General features: G+C 54.0%; 8 protein-coding genes across 8 annotated transcripts; 4 read left to right on the forward strand and 4 right to left on the reverse strand.

Moving 5' to 3' along the window:
• Nucleotides 1-4,189: 4,189 nt before the first annotated feature.
• KRP23_200 (uncharacterized protein) lies at nucleotides 4,190-4,979 on the forward strand (the record flags this gene model as incomplete). The annotated part of the gene is made up of 2 exons (XM_067886485.1): nucleotides 4,190-4,256; nucleotides 4,336-4,979. The coding sequence occupies 2 exons, from the start codon at nucleotides 4,190-4,192 to the stop codon at nucleotides 4,977-4,979; spliced, it is 711 nt and encodes a 236-aa protein (XP_067750755.1).
• Nucleotides 4,980-5,227: 248 nt separating this feature from the next.
• Nucleotides 5,228-6,415, reverse strand: KRP23_201 (Enoyl-[acyl-carrier-protein] reductase, mitochondrial; the record flags this gene model as incomplete). Its single annotated transcript, XM_067886496.1, has 3 exons — nucleotides 5,228-5,943; nucleotides 6,021-6,253; nucleotides 6,318-6,415. The coding sequence occupies 3 exons, from the start codon at nucleotides 6,413-6,415 to the stop codon at nucleotides 5,228-5,230; spliced, it is 1,047 nt and encodes a 348-aa protein (XP_067750756.1).
• A 654-nt stretch (nucleotides 6,416-7,069) lies between these two features.
• On the reverse strand, nucleotides 7,070-9,415 carry KRP23_202 (uncharacterized protein; the record flags this gene model as incomplete). The annotated part of the gene is made up of 2 exons (XM_067886507.1): nucleotides 7,070-9,208; nucleotides 9,278-9,415. The coding sequence occupies 2 exons, from the start codon at nucleotides 9,413-9,415 to the stop codon at nucleotides 7,070-7,072; spliced, it is 2,277 nt and encodes a 758-aa protein (XP_067750757.1).
• Nucleotides 9,416-9,542: 127 nt separating this feature from the next.
• KRP23_203 (Kinesin-like protein KIF2C) lies at nucleotides 9,543-11,885 on the reverse strand (the record flags this gene model as incomplete). The annotated part of the gene is made up of 1 exon (XM_067886518.1): nucleotides 9,543-11,885. The coding sequence occupies one exon, from the start codon at nucleotides 11,883-11,885 to the stop codon at nucleotides 9,543-9,545; it is 2,343 nt and encodes a 780-aa protein (XP_067750758.1).
• Nucleotides 11,886-12,413: 528 nt separating this feature from the next.
• KRP23_204 (Histone-lysine N-methyltransferase, H3 lysine-79 specific) lies at nucleotides 12,414-13,235 on the forward strand (the record flags this gene model as incomplete). The annotated part of the gene is made up of 1 exon (XM_067886529.1): nucleotides 12,414-13,235. One exon carries the CDS (start codon nucleotides 12,414-12,416, stop codon nucleotides 13,233-13,235), a length of 822 nt encoding a protein of 273 aa, XP_067750759.1.
• A 148-nt stretch (nucleotides 13,236-13,383) lies between these two features.
• KRP23_205 (uncharacterized protein) lies at nucleotides 13,384-14,649 on the reverse strand (the record flags this gene model as incomplete). The annotated part of the gene is made up of 1 exon (XM_067886540.1): nucleotides 13,384-14,649. One exon carries the CDS (start codon nucleotides 14,647-14,649, stop codon nucleotides 13,384-13,386), a length of 1,266 nt encoding a protein of 421 aa, XP_067750760.1.
• A 1,905-nt stretch (nucleotides 14,650-16,554) lies between these two features.
• Nucleotides 16,555-18,042, forward strand: KRP23_206 (RxLR effector protein PSR2; the record flags this gene model as incomplete). Its single annotated transcript, XM_067896009.1, has 1 exon — nucleotides 16,555-18,042. One exon carries the CDS (start codon nucleotides 16,555-16,557, stop codon nucleotides 18,040-18,042), a length of 1,488 nt encoding a protein of 495 aa, XP_067750761.1.
• Nucleotides 18,043-19,562: 1,520 nt separating this feature from the next.
• Nucleotides 19,563-21,425, forward strand: KRP23_207 (RxLR effector protein PSR2; the record flags this gene model as incomplete). The annotated part of the gene is made up of 1 exon (XM_067896012.1): nucleotides 19,563-21,425. One exon carries the CDS (start codon nucleotides 19,563-19,565, stop codon nucleotides 21,423-21,425), a length of 1,863 nt encoding a protein of 620 aa, XP_067750762.1.
• Nucleotides 21,426-22,685: the final 1,260 nt, after the last annotated feature.

Below are 22,685 nucleotides of genomic sequence, written 5' to 3' on the forward strand. Positions count from 1 at the left end.
AAACTCAATATGAATTTGAAGGTGCTAAGTGGAAGCAGTTGCAACTGAGTTGAACCTGGGATGACCCCCTTCGAAGTATGTTTATCTTGCTTCATTGTGCTTGCCACTCGTGAACTGAATTCGCAGCTCGACTTGGGGTTATTAAATAATGACCGCCTGTGCGAGAACAGCCTGCTTCACTGTCACGTTTTGATACCGACTGCTTCGTACTGGCATCCCAGCAAAAGCTACAAGCGTCTCGATAAACGCGACTTTCTCGCATCCGACGGTATTCTTCCCTTCGAGGCTGGTTGATTGAAACACACCTACACTCGATGCTTTCACGAGGTGGGACATTCCGAATCGTCATTTGGCAAGCGACAATGAGGTTCATCATCAGCACCAAAGAACTGCAAGTCTGTAGACGCGATATCATTATATTCCAGACACCTGGCACGCATAAGCACCCACGCAAAACACAAACAACTATTTGATGTCTTGGGGCTTCTTGGAAAACCTGCAACACCGGTTGTGCTTCCATCAGACAGATTCGATACCAAACATATTCTAACTGCAAAAGGAAGCAAAATAACAGATCAACATACTCAAATGTGGGAGTTCAGAGGAAGGTCGATCTTGCTTCACAGTTGAGAATTGTGTATGCTGTACAACAAACATGATAGCATGGCGATGGTGTTGATCTTTGCGATTCCTCTGGAACGAGTACAGTAACAGAATTGAACTTGCTTTGAAGTCTTGGTACATTGACCAGAACAGCATTTCGAGAAATGCAAAAGATCTTCGAATGGAGTAATGCTCAAAGCAACACATCCCCGAGCGAGACTCATGGAGTCCTGTAAAAATACCCGCCTCCCAGAAAACTGACACTGACAGCTCTGTAACTAGTCGAACCTTTACCAGATCGGGATTGTTGGCGTTGCGCAGCTCCTATTGACGGCTCGAAACGACGCGGCCTACATGCACCCTGTGTACGCACTATTATAGTTTGCCGCGTAAACGCCGTACGTCGGTGTCAGTGCGCAATGCAACGCCGCTCAACACGGGATTGAGATGTTAAAAAATCCAGGATTTCCATATTTCAGCTGCTTGGACACTAAACAGCAGAGATCAGAGTCAAACTTTCATTGACGTGACTGTGTCGTCTACCGGCGATTTAGAGCCACACGCTGGAATATAGATAGCCTTCAGCTTGCTGCGACGCAAGTGTACAATACCGTGTTTACCACTGACTAATCTGCGCAAAGATGTAAGCAATCTGCGGCGCCAGAGAGCTGGCATTTCCCAATCCGGAGAAACCACTGCATCGTTTTTCACCATCTCGAGCTCGCACGCCACCAGCTCAAGCGCGATGCACTGAAAGCCAGCTCGATCTTGGACAAGAATCAGCAGAAACAACAGACCGAAAATCTCGACGCAACAGCCAACGCGCGACTTGTACTGGCATCGTACGGGGAACCAGAACCACCAAGTACAGTTGTAAATGGGGGACCTGCGTTGAAAGAGCGAGTCAGCGCTGTGTGGAGGCCCTTGTGGACTCATCAATCACGAAATCATTGTATTTCCTACGCCTTCCGACGGTGATGGTTTGCATCGTACAGATGCTTGCAGCCTGCGATCTCAAATCCAAGCACAATCCCGAGCCTGCGACTGCACTTGTACGCACTTAGAGCATTGGATTGGCGGAAGCCTGACCTGGCGCTTGTGTGGCCGTGGCCTGACCAAACAGTTCGACTACCCTTTTCATAGTTCACTTTCACATTTGCAGTCGGAGCTCAACTCAACTCGATTAGCGATGGCGAAAGACCGGTTCGTCCCAAACCTCTTCCCCAACTTGGAATTGTCGGTGGCCGACAAGGCGGAGCTCCAGTCTCTCGTGACGACCTTCATCGACGAACACCTTCCGCGCTACCGAGACTACACCGCCAACGAAAACCGTCAGGTGGACTCGAGCCGATGGAAACTCTTCAAGACCAAGGACGATGTGCGTCTGTACTCGGAGAGGGATACCAAGGAAAAAAGCGACCGGCAGTCCGCAAAGGTGGCTCGAGGCGCGGAACAGGAAGCGTCCAACATGCCGATCGTTCTCTGCGAGGGCTCCATCCCCGGCAAATTGGAGGACGTCATGTTCGGCGTGATTAGCCCCACGCTGGAGCTCATGCGGCTGAAGGCGTCCTACATCGATGACATTAGCAGTGCCTCGGTGCTGGATACCATCGTCAAGCCGACAGCCGAGGACCCGCTGCAGTCGATCGTGCTCAAGTGGATGCAGCTCGATTTGCCGCTACGCTCGACGAACCTGGTCAAGAACCGCGATTTCGTCTACATGGAGGCCACGGGCATTCTTCGGATGAAGGACGGAGAGCAGATTGGTTACCACATTCAGCACTCGATTGCACTACCGCAAGCCCCTGAATTGCCTAGCCTCGTCCGTGGCAACTGCCACCTGTGTGCATTCTTCCGTCAGGACCGAGACCTCGCGGTTGGGATGTACGCGACTGGGGCGTGCGACCCGGGTGGCCCAGTGCTCAAGTCGCTGCTGTTGCACCCGGTTGCCTCGATGCTCTTGTCATGCACGGACTACGCGCATTGCGGCGAAATGAAGAAGCTGGCGTGGATCATGCAGCACCGCAACGCCCAGAAGAAGCAGATGGGAACCAAGCGCAACGACGACAAGTGCGTGAGTTGCTCAGTTCCGGTTAGCAACAGTCGAATCGGCAAGCTCAGCACGACTCGTGGATCGTGCAAGCTGTGCTTCAATGCTGTGTGTCGATCGTGTCGTGTGCGCAAACTGCTGACCTTTATGGAGCCCGATCTCAAGTACGAGAAGCGCAAGGTCACGTTCTGCCCGGTCTGCATCAAGGACGCGCTCGACGTGAGTGCGTTGCAAGTTGCTCGGAACCAAACGATGATTCCGAAGAGGCAAGCCTTGTATCGCTCTGGCAGCGACTTCTCTATGACGTCTTCGGACTCGTCTTGATCGAGGCGGTTTCTATCTACTGTTGTTCCAGTGGGAGAACTTGATTAGTTAGTTAGATTATAGTGCGTACAATGAATTACCGTAACGAAATGCCAAGTCAAACATTCCTTTTGCACGTCGTCATTACCTACGATTGACAGAAAACAAGTCAAAAGCCGGTATTTCAGTGTGAAATCTACCTTGTCGGTGGTAAGTTAGCATTGCTAACAAAGCCAGAGGCTAAAGTGATTAGCTTCAAACAAGATGTTCGAGGTAACACCGGGCGAGCATGACGGGCATTGGCTGTCGGGCTCGAACCATCTTCAATACCGTCAAAAGTTGATACCAGCACACATATTGCCGCAGTGATGCAGTGCCACAACTCGTGGTCCGAGTACGAAAAACAGGAGAGCTGGGGGGTCCACTTTGTGTGTCACCGTTGTAGGAGTAATCTGTTGTTCCACATGAGCTGGAACTGAGACTTATCAACGCAGCGTTGCTAGGGTAGTCGTCTACAATCGCTTGCTGTTTCCGAGCGGGCGCCGAGGGATATACACTTGCTCGCCCACTACACCAGCGCGCGTTTTCAATCTCAATAGCCGCAAGTCTGGGCGAGCTGTGCTCCATTGGACGGTAGCATGAGCAAAACATAGTCCAATATTTCGCTTGCGTGGACAAGTTTCGTGGCATAAAAGGTCTCCACAGTGAGATCGACGTCTCTGGTGGTACGGGTTCCTTCATTGCGGTAAAACTCGATGCAAAAGAACTGGGCCCGTCATAACGCCGTCATAACTCCGTCGACTGGGATAGTTTGAAGAGAGGTTTAGCATGCCATCCTTCACATAGACTTCGGGCGGGCGGGCAGCCAAATTCTACTAAGTGGAGCTCCACGTAGGCATACCCGATGTCTTTCATGAGCATGAACGATCGGAGCAGGGTGGTGCTTCCAGATGCTGTGCCGTCGAGCGCGATCTGGAATTCAGGACAGCCCCTCCCAATATTCACGATGCTCAATTTCGATTCGCTCGACTCGCTGCCTGTCGAGTTTGAAGTTGTGTATTGTGTTGATATCATCGCCACCGTTGGCATTGCCAGTTTTTGATCCACTCGTTGCGTCACTGGAAGAAGATTCGTCCGACCATTGAAAGCACAGTGAAGAACTCACTCGACTGGCACTTCAACTGCTCTCCCCCAGTAAAGTACGACGCAAATCAAAACTCGTTTTCGGTCACGATGGCCGATCATCTCCTCTCTGGCCGCGTGTTCCTGGCCTTCGACGACTTCTCCCGCGCCGGCAAGCGTGCGTTCCCCCCTCTCTCCAACTGCATCGTGTCGACCCCTCCCTCCTCTTTCCACTCATACCCTTTTTTCCCGCTCAGATGCACTGCACTTCGCGAAAATCGACGGCGTCCGAGCGGCTCCAGAGCCCCAGGCCACAGTTGATACTCTGCTTTCGGCCGAATGTGGCCGCTTCGTGCAGATTCACCGCTATCCGGACGGACAGGCGGCGCTGATTACTGTGAACACGGCCGAGCTGACGGTCACACAGCGCTGGGAGGTGGCCGACGCGCTGGTCTCCGCTATCAGTCGGGCCAACGTCCAGACGCTCACGATCGTGGCGGCCCTGCATTTACCGTACGCTAAGGACGGCGGCCTCAACGTATTCTACAGTGGCCTGAACGGAGACTCAGCGGCCGACGAGCAAGTGGATGTGGCCAAACTGGTCGTGGCTGACCCGGCCTGGGAGGTTAAAGATCCGTGGCTGGCCGCGCTGCTGCACTTGATCAAGGTGGAGCAGTGGCCACACACTCACCTGCTGCTGGCCAAGGGGTACAAGCCCGGCCGAGACTTGGTTGGAATGTACGAGGCCGTCGACGCGCTGAGTCGAGCACTGCAGCTCTTCACGAAGGACAAGGTGATGGTGGACGCGCAGGAAGTGCAACATGATCTGCCGCGGCTGCTGGCCAAGGAGAAAGCAGGCTCGGCCACGTCGGATGACCATTTCACGCTGCTCTACCAGTAGACAGGATAGAAATTAGATGGAGGCGATGCAAGTAGTGTATGTGTCGGCTTTTGACAGCAGCGGACGTTAAAACGGACTGCACATTTATCCATTTCCCGCATTGGTTTTCTCGTGTTCAGGTCTGCCATTCATTGTTTTGATTGTGGGCTTCCCTCGTGCGTCTTCCTCTCTTTATGTCCGCAGTCGCTTCCAGCTAACTTTCCTGTCCCCGACGTACGACACCAAACAAGCAACTAGCGGTGCTCGATTTACTCCATGAGCATGACGATCTTGCGCTTCGTCGTGCGGTTGACGGCGGCGAGCAGGGCGTCGTCGAAGTCCGCGAACTTATATGTCTGAATCCAGGTGCGCAGCTTGCCGGCCTCTACGAGACCCGCGAGCTCCGTCAGCATGGCGGCACGCTCCTCGACCGTCGAGTCCTGGACCCACTGGCTGAGCCAGAAGCCCTTGAGCGTAATGTCATGGAAGACAAGTGCGCCCGTGCCCACGGCCACGGGTTCCTTACCCATGCCGCCGTACGTGACCTGCACGCCCTTCTTAGCGAGCACCTTGGCCATCTCGAGGCTCGTCCTGCCGCCCACGCAGTTGAGGGAGAGCTTGGGTGCCGGCAGGTCCGAGATCAGCTCCTTGAACTTGGCCGAGCCCACGTAGTCAGCCGTGCACACGATAGTGGCGCCGAGGCTCTTGAGGTGCTCCAAGGTATCGTCGTAGTCGCCGTCGTCGCGGATGATGTTGATGGTCTTGATACCGCGCAGAGCGGCCAGCTGAATCACGGCCTGGCCCACGGCGCTGTTGGCACCGTTCTGGATCACCACGTCGCCCTTGCTGAGCGTCGTGAAGTCGGCCAGCATGCGGTAGGCCGTGGCCGGGTTCACGGCCAGTGTGGCCGCGTCCTCAACCTTGATCTTTTCCGAAATCTTCATCACGTCGGCGCTGTCGGCCACCGCCTTGCTACGCCACGTGCCTGCAAAAGAAAAACAACAATATCCACCACCCTTTAGTAACTTTAAAGGTCGGCAATTCACTGCGTGCAGCACGCACCGAAGCCCGGGGCCGTGGGGATCACGCGGTCGTTCACCTTGATGTTGGTGACGCCAGCGCCCACGGCCGTGACGACGGCCACGCCCTCGTTGCCGGCCACTGCCGGGAACTTGGGCTTGAGCGCGTAGGCTCCCTGAATCTGCGACAGGTCGGCCACGTTGATAGGCGCGGCCAGGAACTTGAGCGCCACCTGGCCCTTGGCGGGCGCCGCCTCCTTGTCGTCGGCCTCCGTCCTGCACCATCAGAAAGACCGTTAGAGTCGCTTGTAGCTGCAATTATGCGACGACCAGAACCTACTTGAGGACGCTGAGCGGGTGGCCGAACTCCGCGTAGCGGACGGTGCTCATGGAGCGCTTGGCCTGTGCAGCGAAGCCCTTGGCGATGGTGGAGATCATGGTGCTGAAGGAGGTGCTGTGTGTCGTCCTGAGGTCTCACAAACGTGGGGGCTGCGGCTCATGCGAGCCGCTCGTTTGTCGATATTTAGCGAATTTGTCGATCACTTGACGTTTGTAGGAGGCATTTGATATTTAGACAACATTCCGATGATCCAGGCGGCACACAAATCAAACATGGATATTCGGTGGCATATTCCCTGCAATACAAATATTACATGAATATCGGTGGCATAATCTCGCACATATTTTACGTAAAAAGACCCGTAAGAAAGCGTAAGAAGTTCGACATCGCTGCTCCAGCCAAAATTCGAGCCATTTGATGAAGAGCTCAGTTCGCCATTGGCCAAGCAGCAGCAAAGTTCTTCGAGTTGTCAAGTGGATGTTTTGCCCCACGTGTTTCCCTATGATTAATTAAAGTTTGAGATCCGTTAATTAGGCCTGGGGGGTCATCGAGCTCTTTCGGGAGCGCGGTGCTCGGGCCGATACTGTGGACGATTTTCTTGTTGACTGGGAACCAAATCACAAACGAAGCAGTAGGAATACATGTGTAGCCAGCAAAGGCTTTCTCAATGATCAACTGATATTAATCTTTGAGACCTGAACAACCATGTTGTCAACTTGCAATCACTGAGAGAAAGCCATCCAAAACTATTGTCAATAAATCATGCTCCGTCGAGTATTTTTCACTTCAGCCTTCTGTGCACTGCGTTTCCTGTTTGTGGGGGACGTAAGAGGTCGTTGCACCGTCTCGGGTGTCGACAGCGCTGGGGTTGATGCTGTAGCTGGCAGCTCTGGTTTGACTGGTTTTTTTGTCTTTACCGTCTTCTTGGGCGGGGACTTTGTCACTGGAGACCCTGGAGGGAAGAGCTCTTCGAGAACGCTGCGCTTCTCGCGACTCCAAAGTGTCAAATCGCAGCGCAACTGGGCGAGCTTCTGCTGCGGCGGGTTGTGGAACAGCAACGACTCCTGCAACGCGTTCATGGTGCCGCTCATGTACTGCACGCGGAGTTGGCTCAAGTCTTCCTCCTCGAACACCAGCAGTTCCACGAGGGTTTGTGTCCGCACGGTGACTGGAGAATGCTGACCGGGTTGGAGCACACTCAACTCGCCGAAGAGCTGGCCGCTGGCTAGAACCGCCACCGTCACTTCTTCCGAATGCTGCAGCCTCGCAGCAGCTAAGGCCTGCGCGTTGCTGACGAGACGAGGGTTCGTGAGCATCCAGCCGTTATCCAGCACCCAGGAGCCATCAGCGGACTGAGACGTGAGCGCGTCTTCCGACTTGCTGCCCGTGAGTTTACTTGATGCAAGTGCCGAAGCCCGATGAGACTTTGCGTGCGATGAATGTGGGACGGTGATGGTCTTCATCACGTGGCAGACGCCCTTCTTGATGACGTAGAGCTGCTTGACCACCTCACCCGTTTTCAGCGCGTCCTTGTCCGGGTCGACCAACTTCGATCCAGACACGGCGGCTAGAGCTGCCAGCGTTTTGTCGGAGCAAGTGCCGAAAGCGTGGCAACGGTGCAGGAATTGCAGTCGCTCTTCCAGCAAGCGTTCTTCATCCTCGCGCAAAATGTTCAAGTACACGTCCACGTCCAGCAGCATGCAGCTGACTTCGCCCAAGCACGAGAACGTTGCTGTTTCTTTTGGACGAAGCGTGCCTCGAGCAGCTCGAGCGACAGCTCCGACTGCATTGAAGCTGTTCGCTTGAAATCCTCCCAGAGATCGAATCGAAGCGAGGAGTGGAGAAGTCGTTGACCCAGTCCGAGAACGCAGCATGAGCTGCCGTTGTGCTCGGTGCCGAAGTATAACCAGCTGACCATCAACGTTTGTAGCACTCGACGGCTCAAGGCCAATGGTATCGCCTTGGTAAAGCGTGCTAAGCTCGCGCGAACTCGATCCCTGAAACGTGACGGCCTTCACTAGCGATGCCACGGCATCCAGTACCACATGAAAACTCGCCGAGGCCTTGCCTTGCTCTACGACGACCAGGTCACTTTCAAAACGGTAGTACGTGGCGTCACGCATGCATCGTTCGATCATCGCGACTCGCATACCCCGGAAGAAGTTCCAGCAACGAGCTAATCGTGCTGCCTCGATCACATCCGGAGTGCTGCGCGTTCTTCCTGGGTCCTGTTTGAGAAATTCCTCGAGCCAAGCCTTGGCACTGCTCTCTTGGGCTTCATATGCCAAGGAAGCCGCTGACGAAGTTGTATTGAGATTTGTGGATTGTTGCGGGGTGCACACAACCTCCAGCAGCATTGATTGACTCGGGTCGTTGGACAACGAAGCTGTTGGGTGGTGGCGTAGGGTGTCGAGCCAGGTGTAGTCGTGAATGGCTTCTTCAAACTTGCCCATTTCCTTGAGTACTCGCGCCCGACTTTCAACAAAGAGAGGGTTTTTCGAGTCTAACTTCAGTGCTTTCGTCAAGGCCCGGACGGCTTCAGCGTGTCTACCCAGTTTGTACAAGGCGCAACCTCGATTGTAAAATGCTGGAGCCGCTCGGTCCGGATCACTACGGGAACACGCCAAAAAGTCCTCGGCCGCTTGTGCGTACTGCTGCAATCGATACAGCGCATACCCTCGATTGTACTGCGTGGACATGGAATGCTGTGCGCTGGAAACGGAGCCCCCGCCTCCCACCTGCGCGTCTGCTGATAAATTCCAGCCACCGAGTGCACTGTAGCTGGCTTGAGCAGATACCTTTTTCTTCAAGATCTGCGTGGACTTACCAACGATCTCCTCAAACGCTTCGGGTAGTCGATGCGTCACATTTCGAGCAGACAAATCGGCATCCTGACACATCCAAGCAGAATAATGGTAAGTTAAGGCACTCCTGGCCATAGGCGCAGTCTAAAATCTAACCGTGGATAATTTGCCTTCGATTGGAGTCAAACATTGCACTGGAATGGATGGAAGGGGATTCAGTCGTGCTCCTCGAGCGGTCGACTTGTTGGTGTTGCCGGTGTTTCCTGCATTGCCTAGTGCTGATGGTGAAGGCATTGAAGCATGGACGCCGGCGAGCAAGCCGAAAAGGACCAGAATATCAAGAACTATTTTGGTGGCTGATGAACTGTTTTAAGTTTTTTTGGTGACATTTACGAAGACTACAAGTTACCAAATTGTCAATTTAACTAGCTGCACCAATTTCCTTGAGGCGATCAGCGTACCGCAGCGTGTTGAGTGTGTGGTTGCAGCTATCTGAACAAGGCGAGACTGTAGCGATCATGATGGTCTTCGAGTTCTGCGAGAGGAAGCTATCACGGAGAAGCTGCGTGAGCTTGCTTTGTCGGAACGGAATATGCGTTGCACCACGATCCAGTGCACGAATGCATTCCTTGAGGGCCAGTAGACTTTTGTTGATCTCTGCGCCTTCCATCCGCGTGCTCTTTTTGTCGCTCTGGGTATCGCTTGCGCGCTCGCTGCCTGCGAGATCAACCATGGAGAGCCTTGCCAACGCAGGCCCGTTGGTCTTGCCTTCAGCATACAATGTGACCCGCAGCAACGCGTGCGAACGAGATGAATCGTCATGCACAGCGTTGGCACTGGTTGCTCGCGCTTGTTCTCCAAGCTGGACGAGTTCAAGCAGCTCATCGGCGCTACTAGCAGGCAACTCCTTGAGACCAGGCAGCTGTACGGCGCCGTCCCCGTCCTCCATAAGCTGCACGCGCGACCGTCCGTTGAGCAGGTCGTTCACGCTGTTCATGTAGATCTCGTAGAAGCTCACGCCCACTGTTATTCGCAGACTGCGACGACTTGCAGACTCCCTCATCTCATCAAGCTGCTGAAACAGATCCAGCGCAGCTTGGCGATAAATGGACTTCATCGTGTACGTCTTGCCTGAACCAGTTTGACCGTACGCAAATACGGTGAGACTGGTTGTGTCGCCCGTAGCTGTGGCTTCGGAGACCAAATACGGCACCATGGGCCCCACGGTGGCATCGTAGACCTTGCTATTCTCCTGCCACTCGTCGAAAACGCCGTCAAAACGGAACTCGTGGTTCTCCAGAGTCTCGGAACAGTCTACGCGGAGCTTCGGCTCGTGGCATACCAGTTCGCGGCGGAATAACGAGTTCTCGTCGCTCTTGCTGTCTTGATCTTCCGAGGCAAACAGGCAAGAGATGATGTCATACCCCTTTGCTTTGAGTTCTTTCTTGGCTAAAGGACGCTTGCGAATAAATACCGAGAGCCTCGGCGCGTCTGCAGCATTCACCAGTATCGTTGGAGTTGGTGGTGGCCGAATCGATGAACTCAAAGAGAGTGGAGGCAATTGCTGAGGCTGCTGTTGCTGCTGGTTGAGCGGAAGAGCGTCCCGGTACTGTTGAATCAGACGCCGGAACTTGTAACCTGCGTCATCGCCATGCTCACGCAGCTCCTTTTGCACGCGACGCTTTTCTTCGGCTTGAAGCGCACGACGGGCTTCTCGTTTGCGCTTAATATCGTTCAATGCGTCAACCGTCGACCGCTTCGGGTGCTTTTTACCATTATGCGCTGACCCAGTCTCCTTCGCATGCCGCACACGACGAAGCGCAGCAAGCCCAGCAGGTTCCGGATCGTTTTGTAAGCCTCCAGAATGACCCAAACTTTCGCGAGATGTGTCTCGAGATATCCTCCCTCGAGCAGAATGCAAAGGAAGAGGCGGTGGAGAACTTGGGGTTGATACAGGCGTCACGGGGTGGTGACGTGCAGCAGCTCGTCTTATATCTGCTGACGACAAACGTAAAGGGTTCAACTGAGGGTGCTCGGGAGCTTTCATTCGTGGTGATGTTGAGGCAGCAGGTGTAGGAGGACTCCTCACACGATCTGGAGGTGACTGAGCCCTGGTTAACTCACGCGGAGGAGGGTCCGGAGGGGATTGGACCTTAGGCGGGGGCTGGACACTCGTAACTCTTGCTCGTCGCTTAGCAAATGGGTCCATGATCGCACGCTCCTTCCACTTGTTCGATGCTGGTGGCGACCAACCCCCAGAGCTAATACTGTCATCGTCATGGCCACCTTGCATCTTTGAGCCCTTCTTCCACGGCCGAAAGAATTGACCACGAAGTGGAGATCGGTGAAGAGGAGACCGCTCTTCTTGCTGGTTCGTTTCACTACCGCTTCCACTGCTTGTCGGGTCATCGTCTTCTTCGTGCAAGCTTGCCTTCTGTGCAGTATCAATTGAAGCGCTAATCTCCAATTGTAGGCTTGCGGCCTTCTTCACGCTAGCGTTTTGACTCGGATTGGGGTTTCTAGGCGATGCAAGCTCGGGTTCCAATTGCTGGTTTTCCATCTCGCGTTGCAGAGGTTCCTGCGTAGGGTCATCGTTCTCTTGGTATCGTTGGTGCTGGTCGGCATCGACCAACTTGGGGGGAAGTTGCTTCATCGCCATGAAGTACGAGCGAGGTTTTCTCCAGCCTCCCGGTGGGGGTACACTTTGCAGCGTTCCTTGATCGTAGTCTACGCTCTCCTCACGACTGTTAGCTCGGTGTACCATTGACTGGTTCGAGCTTGTTGCCCACGGTGGAAGTGACGGTAACGGCGGAGGAGCACGCTTGTCCGGTAGATGCCAGCTCAGACCATGAGTTTTATTGCCTCCTCCGCTGGTCGTTCTTGTGGATGCAGGCAAGGAGAAGTCCCCGAGCTGCTGGTGCAGTTGACGGAGCGAGCCTCGACTCTCCATTTAGTGCGATAATACTTCCGGCCAGGTGTAGCGTTCGAGTAGGCTGCATCCCTCAGTGGAACCTCTGAAACCTACGACGGGGCCCCAACAAGTATCGACACGACGCAAAAATAAAGCTGTGCTTTCACCATTGAAACGGACCACGTCACCCCACGAAGGTTTTCACATCCCGTAAGGATAGACCCTCTGCTTGTGCTCGATCAGCCACGGCAATGGTGACAAGTTGAGAGTCAACCCACCTGCCTTCAGCCTTGTCTTGTCGCGCGTTGCCCGGGCCGTTCACTGCTGTCGACTCTCGTCAAGCGTCGCAGTTTGGATCTTCCAGCATTGCAAACAGCTCCGATGCAGGACGTCAGCGATATCGACTTGAGTATTTCAGAGAAGAGCGACACGCACCATTTGGCGCCTGAAGACCGTGTCGAAGAGCGAAGTGATAGCGACTTCGAAGACGATGACGGCCCATCGGCGCCGTCGAGTCCTTCGGTCGTAGTGTCGGCATTGTCAGAGGAGACGATGGCCTCCCTGACTCAGATCTTCGAGACGCTGTACCAAGAGCACCCACTTCAAGTTGCCAAGAAAACTTCTCGAGAGGAACGTCGCGAGCGAGAGTTTATCTCCATGAGCCTCGTGTACGGGGAGATTGCCTTCGTGCCGTTCAAAGTGGTGGTCGACGTGCTAAAGCGTTGGCACCACGTGTTGATCAAGCCCGGAGGCGTCTTCCTGGACATTGGGTCTGGCAGCGGTAAAGCCGTCTTCGCCGCAGCACTTTTGCACGACTTCGACGCTTGCTACGGCATCGAGGTGCTCGAAGGGCTCCACGCCATCTCCCACGAAGTGCTGCAACGATGGGAAAGTATCATCAAGCCAAACTTTTCCCTGTCGCTGCAGAAGAAACGAACGCGGATTTCATTCACACAGGGAGACGCCTTGGCTGTGGACTGGCCGGCGAACATCGACCTCGTGTTCCTCAACTCGACGTGCTTTGGGGAGCGATTGATGTACGCGTTGGCGAGGAAACTCGCGCAGTGCTGCAAGGCTGGCGCTATCGTCATCACGGCTACCCACAAGCTGCCGGACACGCAAAACTTCGTCGAGCTGAGGCAGCTCACAGTCACGCAGGAAGCTTGGGGCGACGCTACGTGGTACCTGCACCGCAGGAAGTGAGCTCGAAAGCCTCGCACCCCGAAATGAACACCGAGAGGGCAAAAGATCTGTACGCATTGCTAACGGGGTCTAATATACGGCTATGGACATGGTCGCTGGCTCCGTCACCCGTTGTCCCGATTTACGTGGCTCATACTTGGCATACGACTTAGTCGTTGGTTTGGAGACGTCCACAGGTCGGGCAATGGAGTGACTCGTTCAGTTTAGGCACGATGCACTCGTCGTGGAACTGGTGGCCGCAGGTCAGCGTCGATAAGTAGTACGTCGAAGCTCGTCGGCGGCTCGCACTGCTGCTGCTGCGTCTAGCGCCGCCAAAGCTGTTGGCACTGCCTGAATTGCCGGAAGTTTTGCGGGTTCCCAGCCAGGGAGGAGTGAATACGGCGCTGTCGTTGTGGCTGCTGCTTCGAGAAAGCGGTAGTCCGGCAGCTCCTGTACTGGAGGCCGAACTGTTCACCGAGCGGTTGCTGTCTTCCTCCGACGAGCTCGAAGGCGTAAGCGTCGACGACGTCGAGCTACCGTACGCAACGCCACACAGCGACGAGCCGCAGATCCCGCAGTTACCGCTATTGAGGTCGTTGACGATGTCGTCGTCCGTCATGGAGCTCCTGAACGAGTTGGTGAGCGAAGAATGTCTGCTATACTGCGGCGCCGGCTCCTGTTCAATAAGCTCCAGCTTGTGCGGCGTCGCCGGGTCGTCCCACTTGGAGCTGTACCCGCCGCTCATTCTCAGCAGCGCCATCCTCTCTTCAGGCTCGAGCTGCGTCGACTTCACCGGGTTCTCGAGTCCGTACTGCTTCAGCGCGTCTCCGTAGATGAACTCGACCAGCTCGTCCGCGAAGACCGTCATGACGACCGAGCAGCAGAAGTTCTTGCGGTCCGTGAGGAAGCCGTACAGGGCCGCGAAGAACCGCTCGAGCGTCTGCTTGCGCTGTTCCACGACGCGCGCGCTCGAGAAGGTGAACACAAGCTTCTTGGGGAAGTAGCTCTTGAGGAAGCCGTAGAGCCACGGACAGTCGGCGTCGCAGAAGTGACCGTGCTGCAGCCGCTTGAGCAGCCGCTGCTGCAGCTTGCGGTACTCGTCGAAGGACCGCGCGAGCCGCCACGCCGCGTTGAGCTCGCTGTGCCGCACCGTCATGACGTACCGCACGTCTGCGTGCTTCTTGGTCACCGACAGCTCGAGCGCCACCTGCTCCAGGTACTTGACGGCCGGGGGTAGCTGCGGCTCCTCCACGAACTCATTGTCGAAGCCGCTGCTCTTGCGGGAGATGCTCTGTCGACCGGAGCCGCTGGCGCTGGGGCCGCTGCTGACCCCGTGGGGGGCTCCGTCCGTGAGCGAGCGCTTCCGGGCGCTCGTGCTGGCTCGACGGCGCTGGCGGTGGGCCAGCGCCATCGACAGCTCCGGCGAGTACATCATGACTCACTGTCTCGTATTTGGGCGCGTAATCTGCACGACGCACGCAACGCGCAACTTGGAGGAGGGCTACCGTGTTTGTGTCGACTTTTTAGGTTCTGGCGGAGGACTAAAAGCGCTTTTGTGCTGTCTTGGGTCCTGCTCGTCCTGTGCCAGTCTTGTCCTGTGCCAGTCTTGTCCTGTGGCGACGCAAAGCTGAACTGGGCCTGACCTGACTCGCAGAGGGAAAGAAAAGGAGAACCGTGTGTTGCAGTTTAGCGTAGAGTGAGGATGGTGTGGCGCGCATCGGTTTGCGCGGGGTCGTTGGATCGTACGGATCCAAGCCGTGGCGGTAAGGTAAGCAAACGCTTTGCTGTTGGCATTGCAGTTGGAGTGCGGGCCGATGTGGTGCAAGGCGAGAAGAAGACCGAGATCCGTCTTTTCCCCCATTTTACGACGCCACGACTGCTTCAGTTTCGATTGAAAAGATTGTAGCCATGTCAACTTCAAGATCATCGTGGCGCTCTCTCTCTCTCTCTCTCTCTCTCTCTCTGGTGGCTCAAGTGACCGACGTGGTGCTTCAAGCACTGCTTGGGCTACATGCAGCGGCACCAGCAAAAAAGTGTAGGTCACGATCTGCGAGGCGAAACCCACTTCTTGGAGTGATTACAGCGACTTCGTCAAAATCATTCTGCTGGTCGTTTCTGGACAATAATTGCCCAGGTACATATTATTGCAGCCTGTCTCCAGGCTATAAGATTCGCAATTAGCGCCAAGGGGCACAAGTTCAGGGAGAGCTCTGTGCGCCGGGCGCGGTGTCGGCTACCTGCCTGGCGTTTGCCACACAAGAATCAGCCTAGGCGTGTTTGGCCTGGTGACCCCTGCGCGTTTTCAAGATCAACACCAAGGCGCGACGACCCTTCGCGCTCAAGATATCGCTGCCAAGGCACAGACAGCCTCGCGTTTCCGTTCAAGCACCAAAGCACAGAGGACTTAGTGGCCCTCCTGTGTACCTGTTCTCCACCGCGGTGAGAGGACTTGGTGACCCTCGTGCTTCCATGCGTGCCATGCCGAATCACCCGGCCTAGACAAATATTTCCCGGGCTTTAAATGCCCCCAGCGATCTCGGGCTTCGACCCTCCAAGCGATACAAGAGGCTATAGTTAGCAATGACTAACGAACCCCCCCCCCCCCCCCCCCCCCCGCTATAAGAGGTATTGCACTCAGCCAAATATGTGCACGCTCTACTTATTAATAATGGTATGTAGTGGATAGCGTCAACGCTGGTCAGCAGTCAGATGTTGGAGATGGTTGACAGCACCTCCTCCGGCATGATGCTGCATGTGAACCTTCGCACCTCAGTCTGGCTGGACATGTTTGGAGCGTTTGCTCGCTCAAAATTGTTGCAGCCAACAGGCTGAGGGAATCTTTCGCTGCTGAGTAAGTGGAGAGTTATTGAGTTTTTAATACTTGAGTAAGTGGAAATTCATTGAGATTTTCATACTTGAGAGTCCCGGTCAAGCTTTAACTCATGCACAAACTCAGCGATGGGAATACCCTTATACAGGAATAAAAACGGTATATCACTACCGAGAGGTTTGTCAGTTTGTTGGGCATTTTGGCTAGGAAATACTCTCACAATTTGGTAACATTGCCGACGAAAGCTTTGTTAACCTGCCCGCTGGAGTCTTCACTCTCTGAGTAATGATTGCAGACCCGATTGCCAAGTTTTTTCTGAGTAAGCGTTATTAATTTTAATTTAAAAAGAATACTTGTGCAGTGCAGTCGACGTTTACATACGGTAGCATCACCATCCAGTGATACCAGGCCCAGCAGCTGACTGTGACGTTCGTAAACCGATTTCTACGATAGGATCAGTTCCTTGTTTGTTTCCCACCCCACAGCGCTCCAACGGCGTCAGGCGCCTGTATGCGCCTCACCTGTGTCATTCTCCTGGCTGTCGCCGTACTCCTTGAAAACAGTGATGCTGCCTCGACACCCACAGAAGCAAACATGGCCACGCCAGACACCCAAGCCCCCACTCGTTCTCTCATAGATGGCTGGCAGGATAATCCTACCAAAAGGCGCTTGTGGATTCACAAGGCCGCGAACAACAAACATGACGAGGAGAGGGGGGTCAGCATCCCCAAGGCCGATAAACTCGACGACTTGCTCCAGAAAGGGACGTCCACCGATGGCGTCTTCAAGTTGTTAGCACTTGACAATGCAGCCGACGATATTCTCGGCAGTCCGCAGTTGAACGCTTGGATCAGCTACATGAAGCGCTTCAACAGCAAGAACCCTACCAATAAGGCAAGTTTGATCGCGACACTCACGGCCCATTACGGAGACGAAGCTCTGGCCAAGATGATTGAAGCGGCGAAGAAGGTGCCGACAACGGCGGGTTTCGCCAAGCGAGTGCAGACTGAGCTGGTCCAGCGGTGGCTTGTGGCTGGGGAAACGCCGGACAAAGTGTTCGCGCTACTGAAGCTCGACGAGGCGGGCGCTGGCCTCTTTGCGCAGCCTCAAGTGGTCACGTGGGCCAAATACATGGACGATTTCAACATGGCGAACCCGGAGAGTAAGACGACCTTGTTCTCAGCACTCAAGAAACGCTACAAGGATGAGGAGGCAACTCTGGTGCAGATGCTTATCGCGGCGGAGAAGGTCCCGAGCACGAAAGGTATCGCGACGCGAGTTCAAGCGGAGCAGACGAAGCTTTGGCTGACAGAGAGGAAGGAGCCACTTGATGTCTTCAAACTGCTAGGACTGGACGAAGTTGGTCTGACGCTTTTGAACAGTCCGTTGTTCAGTGCTTGGGTGAAGTACACGGACGATTTCCGCAAGATTCACTACGGAACGAAGCTGACAACGATTGCGACATTGAGGAAGTACTACAGAGATGATGTTCTTGCAAATATGATTGTTGCGGCTGGCAAGTCTTCGAGTACATTGGACATGTCGACACGATTGGAAACGGAGTTCGTGCGGGAGTGGTACATCAGGAAATTTGCTCCAGAACATGTCTTTAAGCTGCTGAGGCTTGCCCAGACGGGGGATAAGCTGCTGACAAGTCCACTTTTCAACACTTGGGCTCGGTTCATGGTCTACTTTAGCGATCTGAACCCCAAGAAGGATGTAACACTGCTAACGGAATTGGCGAATGTCTACGATAAGCGAGAGCTGTCAAAGCTCCTCGTTGCGGCGTGGAATGTTCCGCGCACCAAGAGGCTTGCTTCGGACCTACAGAGTGCCCGACTCCGCCGTTGGCTATCAGCAAAGGAAGACCCAGTAGAGGTCTTCTATTGGCTCGGTGCGGAGGGGGCAGCGGCGGATGATTTGAGCATGCTACTGTACAAGAGCTATAGTGCAGCTTTCTACCGTCTTAGCAGAGCCCCAGCTAGGAATAAGCTCTGATAGCGTCCATTTGAGGGCTTCAACCCTATGCTAAAAAAACTATTAATATATACATTATTGGTATTTTATAGTACTATAGTACACGTAGTAGCAGTTTGTACTACAGTACAACAACCTGAATCATGGAACTCCCGCAACTGCACTCCGAAAAAGCTCGAGGCTTACCGCTTGAGCTGCGTGGCCGGTAGGCACCGCAAAATCCTTCGCGCTATTTCCTAGGTGTGCCTGCGGAACATGATGCTCAGCGTTGGTACGTGTGCATGTATACGGAGCTTCTCCCCATCCAGTGAACGGGTAAACGTCTCCACCAAAAAGATAGACAACGTGTTCAGCTGTCCGACGACTGTAGCAGTATACCCAGGCCTCTTACAACTAGGCATTGTGCTACAAGAAAGTACCAAACACCTAATTGGTGATTTCAAAGGTGCCTTGTTAAAAAGAAGTATTAATACATGCATCGGGCGATACTGGAGCTACTCAAAACCGCAGAAGACGAGCGACGAATGCGTGGTCGCCTCGCAGAATGTGTGCGCGGAGTTTCGCTCGTATACCCGCTTCTTGGGCATAATGTTCCACGACGCGGTGAGGTGCGCACAACTGGACATATCTTTGTGTTTCGATTGAACTAACGATATTAACGGTGCTTTATAATGTTGTAAGTTTTGGGAAGCATGGCTTCATCTATCGAAAGCGTGGCTGTGGGTATCCCATGTATCTGTGAGTGATGGGTCAGGAGATTGTCGGCGAGACGACGATGGCCGGCGAGCAGGGCAAGGAACTAAAGGTGGGCGATCGCGTGGCCATCGACGTGGGTGTTCCTCAATTAGTTCCAGGACGATCCCTGCAAGGAGTACACTAATGGCACGGACATCTACTGCCTCCACCGTGTGGGCACATATAACCCCAGGTACTGCAATACGGACGGCACCATCGCGTACGGAGGCTACGCCGACTGCATCCGCGTCATGCATATGTACACCTTCAAGATCCCTGATAACATTTTGTCGGACGTGGTCGCACCGCTGTTGTGCGCCGGCACCACCGTGCACGCCGTTCAAGGAGTTGGACATCAAGCTCGGCGATCGCGTCGGCATCGGGGGTATCAGCGGCCTGTACCACCTGGGCATCCAGTTTGTCAAGCGTCTTCGCCTTGCTGTCAGGTTTTCCAACGCGGTGCTCGGCTTGGTTTCGATTCCTCCCGGCACACACACTGTTGAAGGTGATTTCTGTACCCTCAAAGGGGTGAAAAGCTCCCACCGAGGCTCATTGAGCAAGTATGCACTGGAGGGCCAGCTTCAAGCGAGGCAGTTATTTTGCGTAGTTCCTCTCGCCAGCGCAGTCATTTCGCATTAGTAAAATCGAGCTGTCAGTTAGGCTTCACAATCGTGCAAAATCCGTTCATACTAAAACAACATTAATCCATCTGCCTAATTTGCCGTTCAGTCGGATTTCCATTGTGTGCTGTTTGAGGTGTCGATTTGACGTTCGACCCCGAGCCTAAACTTGGCATTTCAGGCAGAATGCCTACTTGTAAGAGGCCTGAGTATACCCATGGAATATTGTCGAGCAAACCAATGTGCTGTTCAAGCTTAAAAGCACTCTCCTTAATATTGGCAACACTGACAAAGGTGCATATGTATTCAACAGAAATTGCCTTTCAGCGCATGATCTATTTTTGTTGGCGGTACAGTACACGGATGGCTGTCGATTGCTGGGCACGTTGTTATTATAGTAGAACATCGCTTGTACCTCTTCCCATCAACTCATTTATCCCACCGACGCAGAGCATCGTTTTCACAGGCTCCCACAATTCGCTTCATCGAAGTCGTGGTCTAGGCACCACTTCGTCATCAACTGTCGATGGCCCAGTTCGCAAACGTCCACCAAGTGCCAACATGCGCCTCACCTGTGTCATTCTCCTGGCTGTCGCCGTACTCCTTGAAAACAGTGATGCTGCCTCGACACCCACAGAAGCAAACATGGCCACGCCAGACACCCAAGCCCCCACTCGTTCTCTCATAGATGGCTGGCAGGATAATCCTACCAAAAGGCGCTTGTGGATTCACAAGGCCGCGAACAACAAACATGACGAGGAGAGGGGGGTCAGCATCCCCAAGGCCGATAAACTCGACGACTTGCTCCAGAAAGGGACGTCCACCGATGGCGTCTTCAAGTTGTTAGCACTTGACAATGCAGCCGACGATATTCTCGGCAGTCCGCAGTTGAACGCTTGGATCAGCTACATGAAGCGCTTCAACAGCAAGAACCCTACCAATAAGGCAAGTTTGATCGCGACACTCACGGCCCATTACGGAGACGAAGCTCTGGCCAAGATGATTGAAGCGGCGAAGAAGGTGCCGACAACGGCGGGTTTCGCCAAGCGAGTGCAGACTGAGCTGGTCCAGCGGTGGCTTGTGGCTGGGGAAACGCCGGACAAAGTGTTCGCGCTACTGAAGCTCGACGAGGCGGGCGCTGGCCTCTTTGCGCAGCCTCAAGTGGTCACGTGGGCCAAATACATGGACGATTTCAACATGGCGAACCCGGAGAGTAAGACGACCTTGTTCTCAGCACTCAAGAAACGCTACAAGGATGAGGAGGCAACTCTGGTGCAGATGCTTATCGCGGCGGAGAAGGTCCCGAGCACGAAAGGTATCGCGACGCGAGTTCAAGCGGAGCAGACGAAGCTTTGGCTGACAGAGGGAAAGGAGCCACTTGATGTCTTCAAACTGCTAGGACTGGACGAAGTTGGTCTGACGCTTTTGAACAGTCCGTTGTTCAGTGCTTGGGTGAAGTACACGGACGATTTCCGCAAGATTCACTACGGAACGAAGCTGACAACGATTGCGACATTGAGGAAGTACTACAGAGATGATGTTCTTGCAAATATGATTGTTGCGGCTGGCAAGTCTTCGAGTACATTGGACATGTCGACACGATTGGAAACGGAGTTCGTGCGGGAGTGGTACATCAGGAAATTTGCTCCAGAACATGTCTTTAAGCTGCTGAGGCTTGCCCAGACGGGGGATAAGCTGCTGACAAGTCCACTTTTCAACACTTGGGCTCGGTTCATGGTCTACTTTAGCGATCTGAACCCCAAGAAGGATGTAACACTGCTAACGGAATTGGCGAATGTCTACGATAAGCGAGAGCTGTCAAAGCTCCTCGTTGCGGCGTGGAATGTTCCGCGCACCAAGAGGCTTGCTTCGGACCTACAGAGTGCCCGACTCCGCCGTTGGCTATCAGCAAAGGAAGACCCAGTAGAGGTCTTCTATTGGCTCGGTGCGGAGGGGGCAGCGGCGGATGATTTGAGCATGCTACTGTACAAGAGCTATAGTGCAGCTTTCTACCGTCTTAGCAGAGCCCCAGCTAGGAATAAGCTCTGATAGCGTCCATTTGAGGGCTTCAACCCTATGCTAAAAAAACTATTAATATATACATTATTGGTATTTTATAGTACTATAGTACACGTAGTAGCAGTTTGTACTACAGTACAACAACCTGAATCATGGAACTCCCGCAACTGCACTCCGAAAAAGCTCGAGGCTTACCGCTTGAGCTGCGTGGCCGGTAGGCACCGCAAAATCCTTCGCGCTATTTCCTAGGTGTGCCTGCGGAACATGATGCTCAGCGTTGGTACGTGTGCATGTATACGGAGCTTCTCCCCATCCAGTGAACGGGTAAACGTCTCCACCAAAAAGATAGACAACGTGTTCAGCTGTCCGACGACTGTAGCAGTATACCCAGGCCTCTTACAACTAGGCATTGTGCTACAAGAAAGTACCAAACACCTAATTGGTGATTTCAAAGGTGCCTTGTTAAAAAGAAGTATTAATACATGCATCGGGCGATACTGGAGCTACTCAAAACCGCAGAAGACGAGCGACGAATGCGTGGTCGCCTCGCAGAATGTGTGCGCGGAGTTTCGCTCGTATACCCGCTTCTTGGGCATAATGTTCCACGACGCGGTGAGGTGCGCACAACTGGACATATCTTTGTGTTTCGATTGAACTAACGATATTAACGGTGCTTTATAATGTTGTAAGTTTTGGGAAGCATGGCTTCATCTATCGAAAGCGTGGCTGTGGGTATCCCATGTATCTGTGAGTGATGGGTCAGGAGATTGTCGGCGAGACGACGATGGCCGGCGAGCAGGGCAAGGAACTAAAGGTGGGCGATCGCGTGGCCATCGACGTGGGTGTTCCTCAATTAGTTCCAGGACGATCCCTGCAAGGAGTACACTAATGGCACGGACATCTACTGCCTCCACCGTGTGGGCACATATAACCCCAGGTACTGCAATACGGACGGCACCATCGCGTACGGAGGCTACGCCGACTGCATCCGCGTCATGCATATGTACACCTTCAAGATCCCTGATAACATTTTGTCGGACGTGGTCGCACCGCTGTTGTGCGCCGGCACCACCGTGCACGCCGTTCAAGGAGTTGGACATCAAGCTCGGCGATCGCGTCGGCATCGGGGGTATCAGCGGCCTGTACCACCTGGGCATCCAGTTTGTCAAGCGTCTTCGCCTTGCTGTCAGGTTTTCCAACGCGGTGCTCGGCTTGGTTTCGATTCCTCCCGGCACACACACTGTTGAAGGTGATTTCAGTACCCTCAAAGGGGTGAAAAGCTCCCACCGA

This window comes from Phytophthora ramorum, assembly GCF_020800215.1.
Source record: "Phytophthora ramorum isolate Pr-102 chromosome Unknown Phyram_PR-102_s0001, whole genome shotgun sequence".
Classification (NCBI taxonomy): domain Eukaryota; phylum Oomycota; class Peronosporomycetes; order Peronosporales; family Peronosporaceae; genus Phytophthora; species Phytophthora ramorum.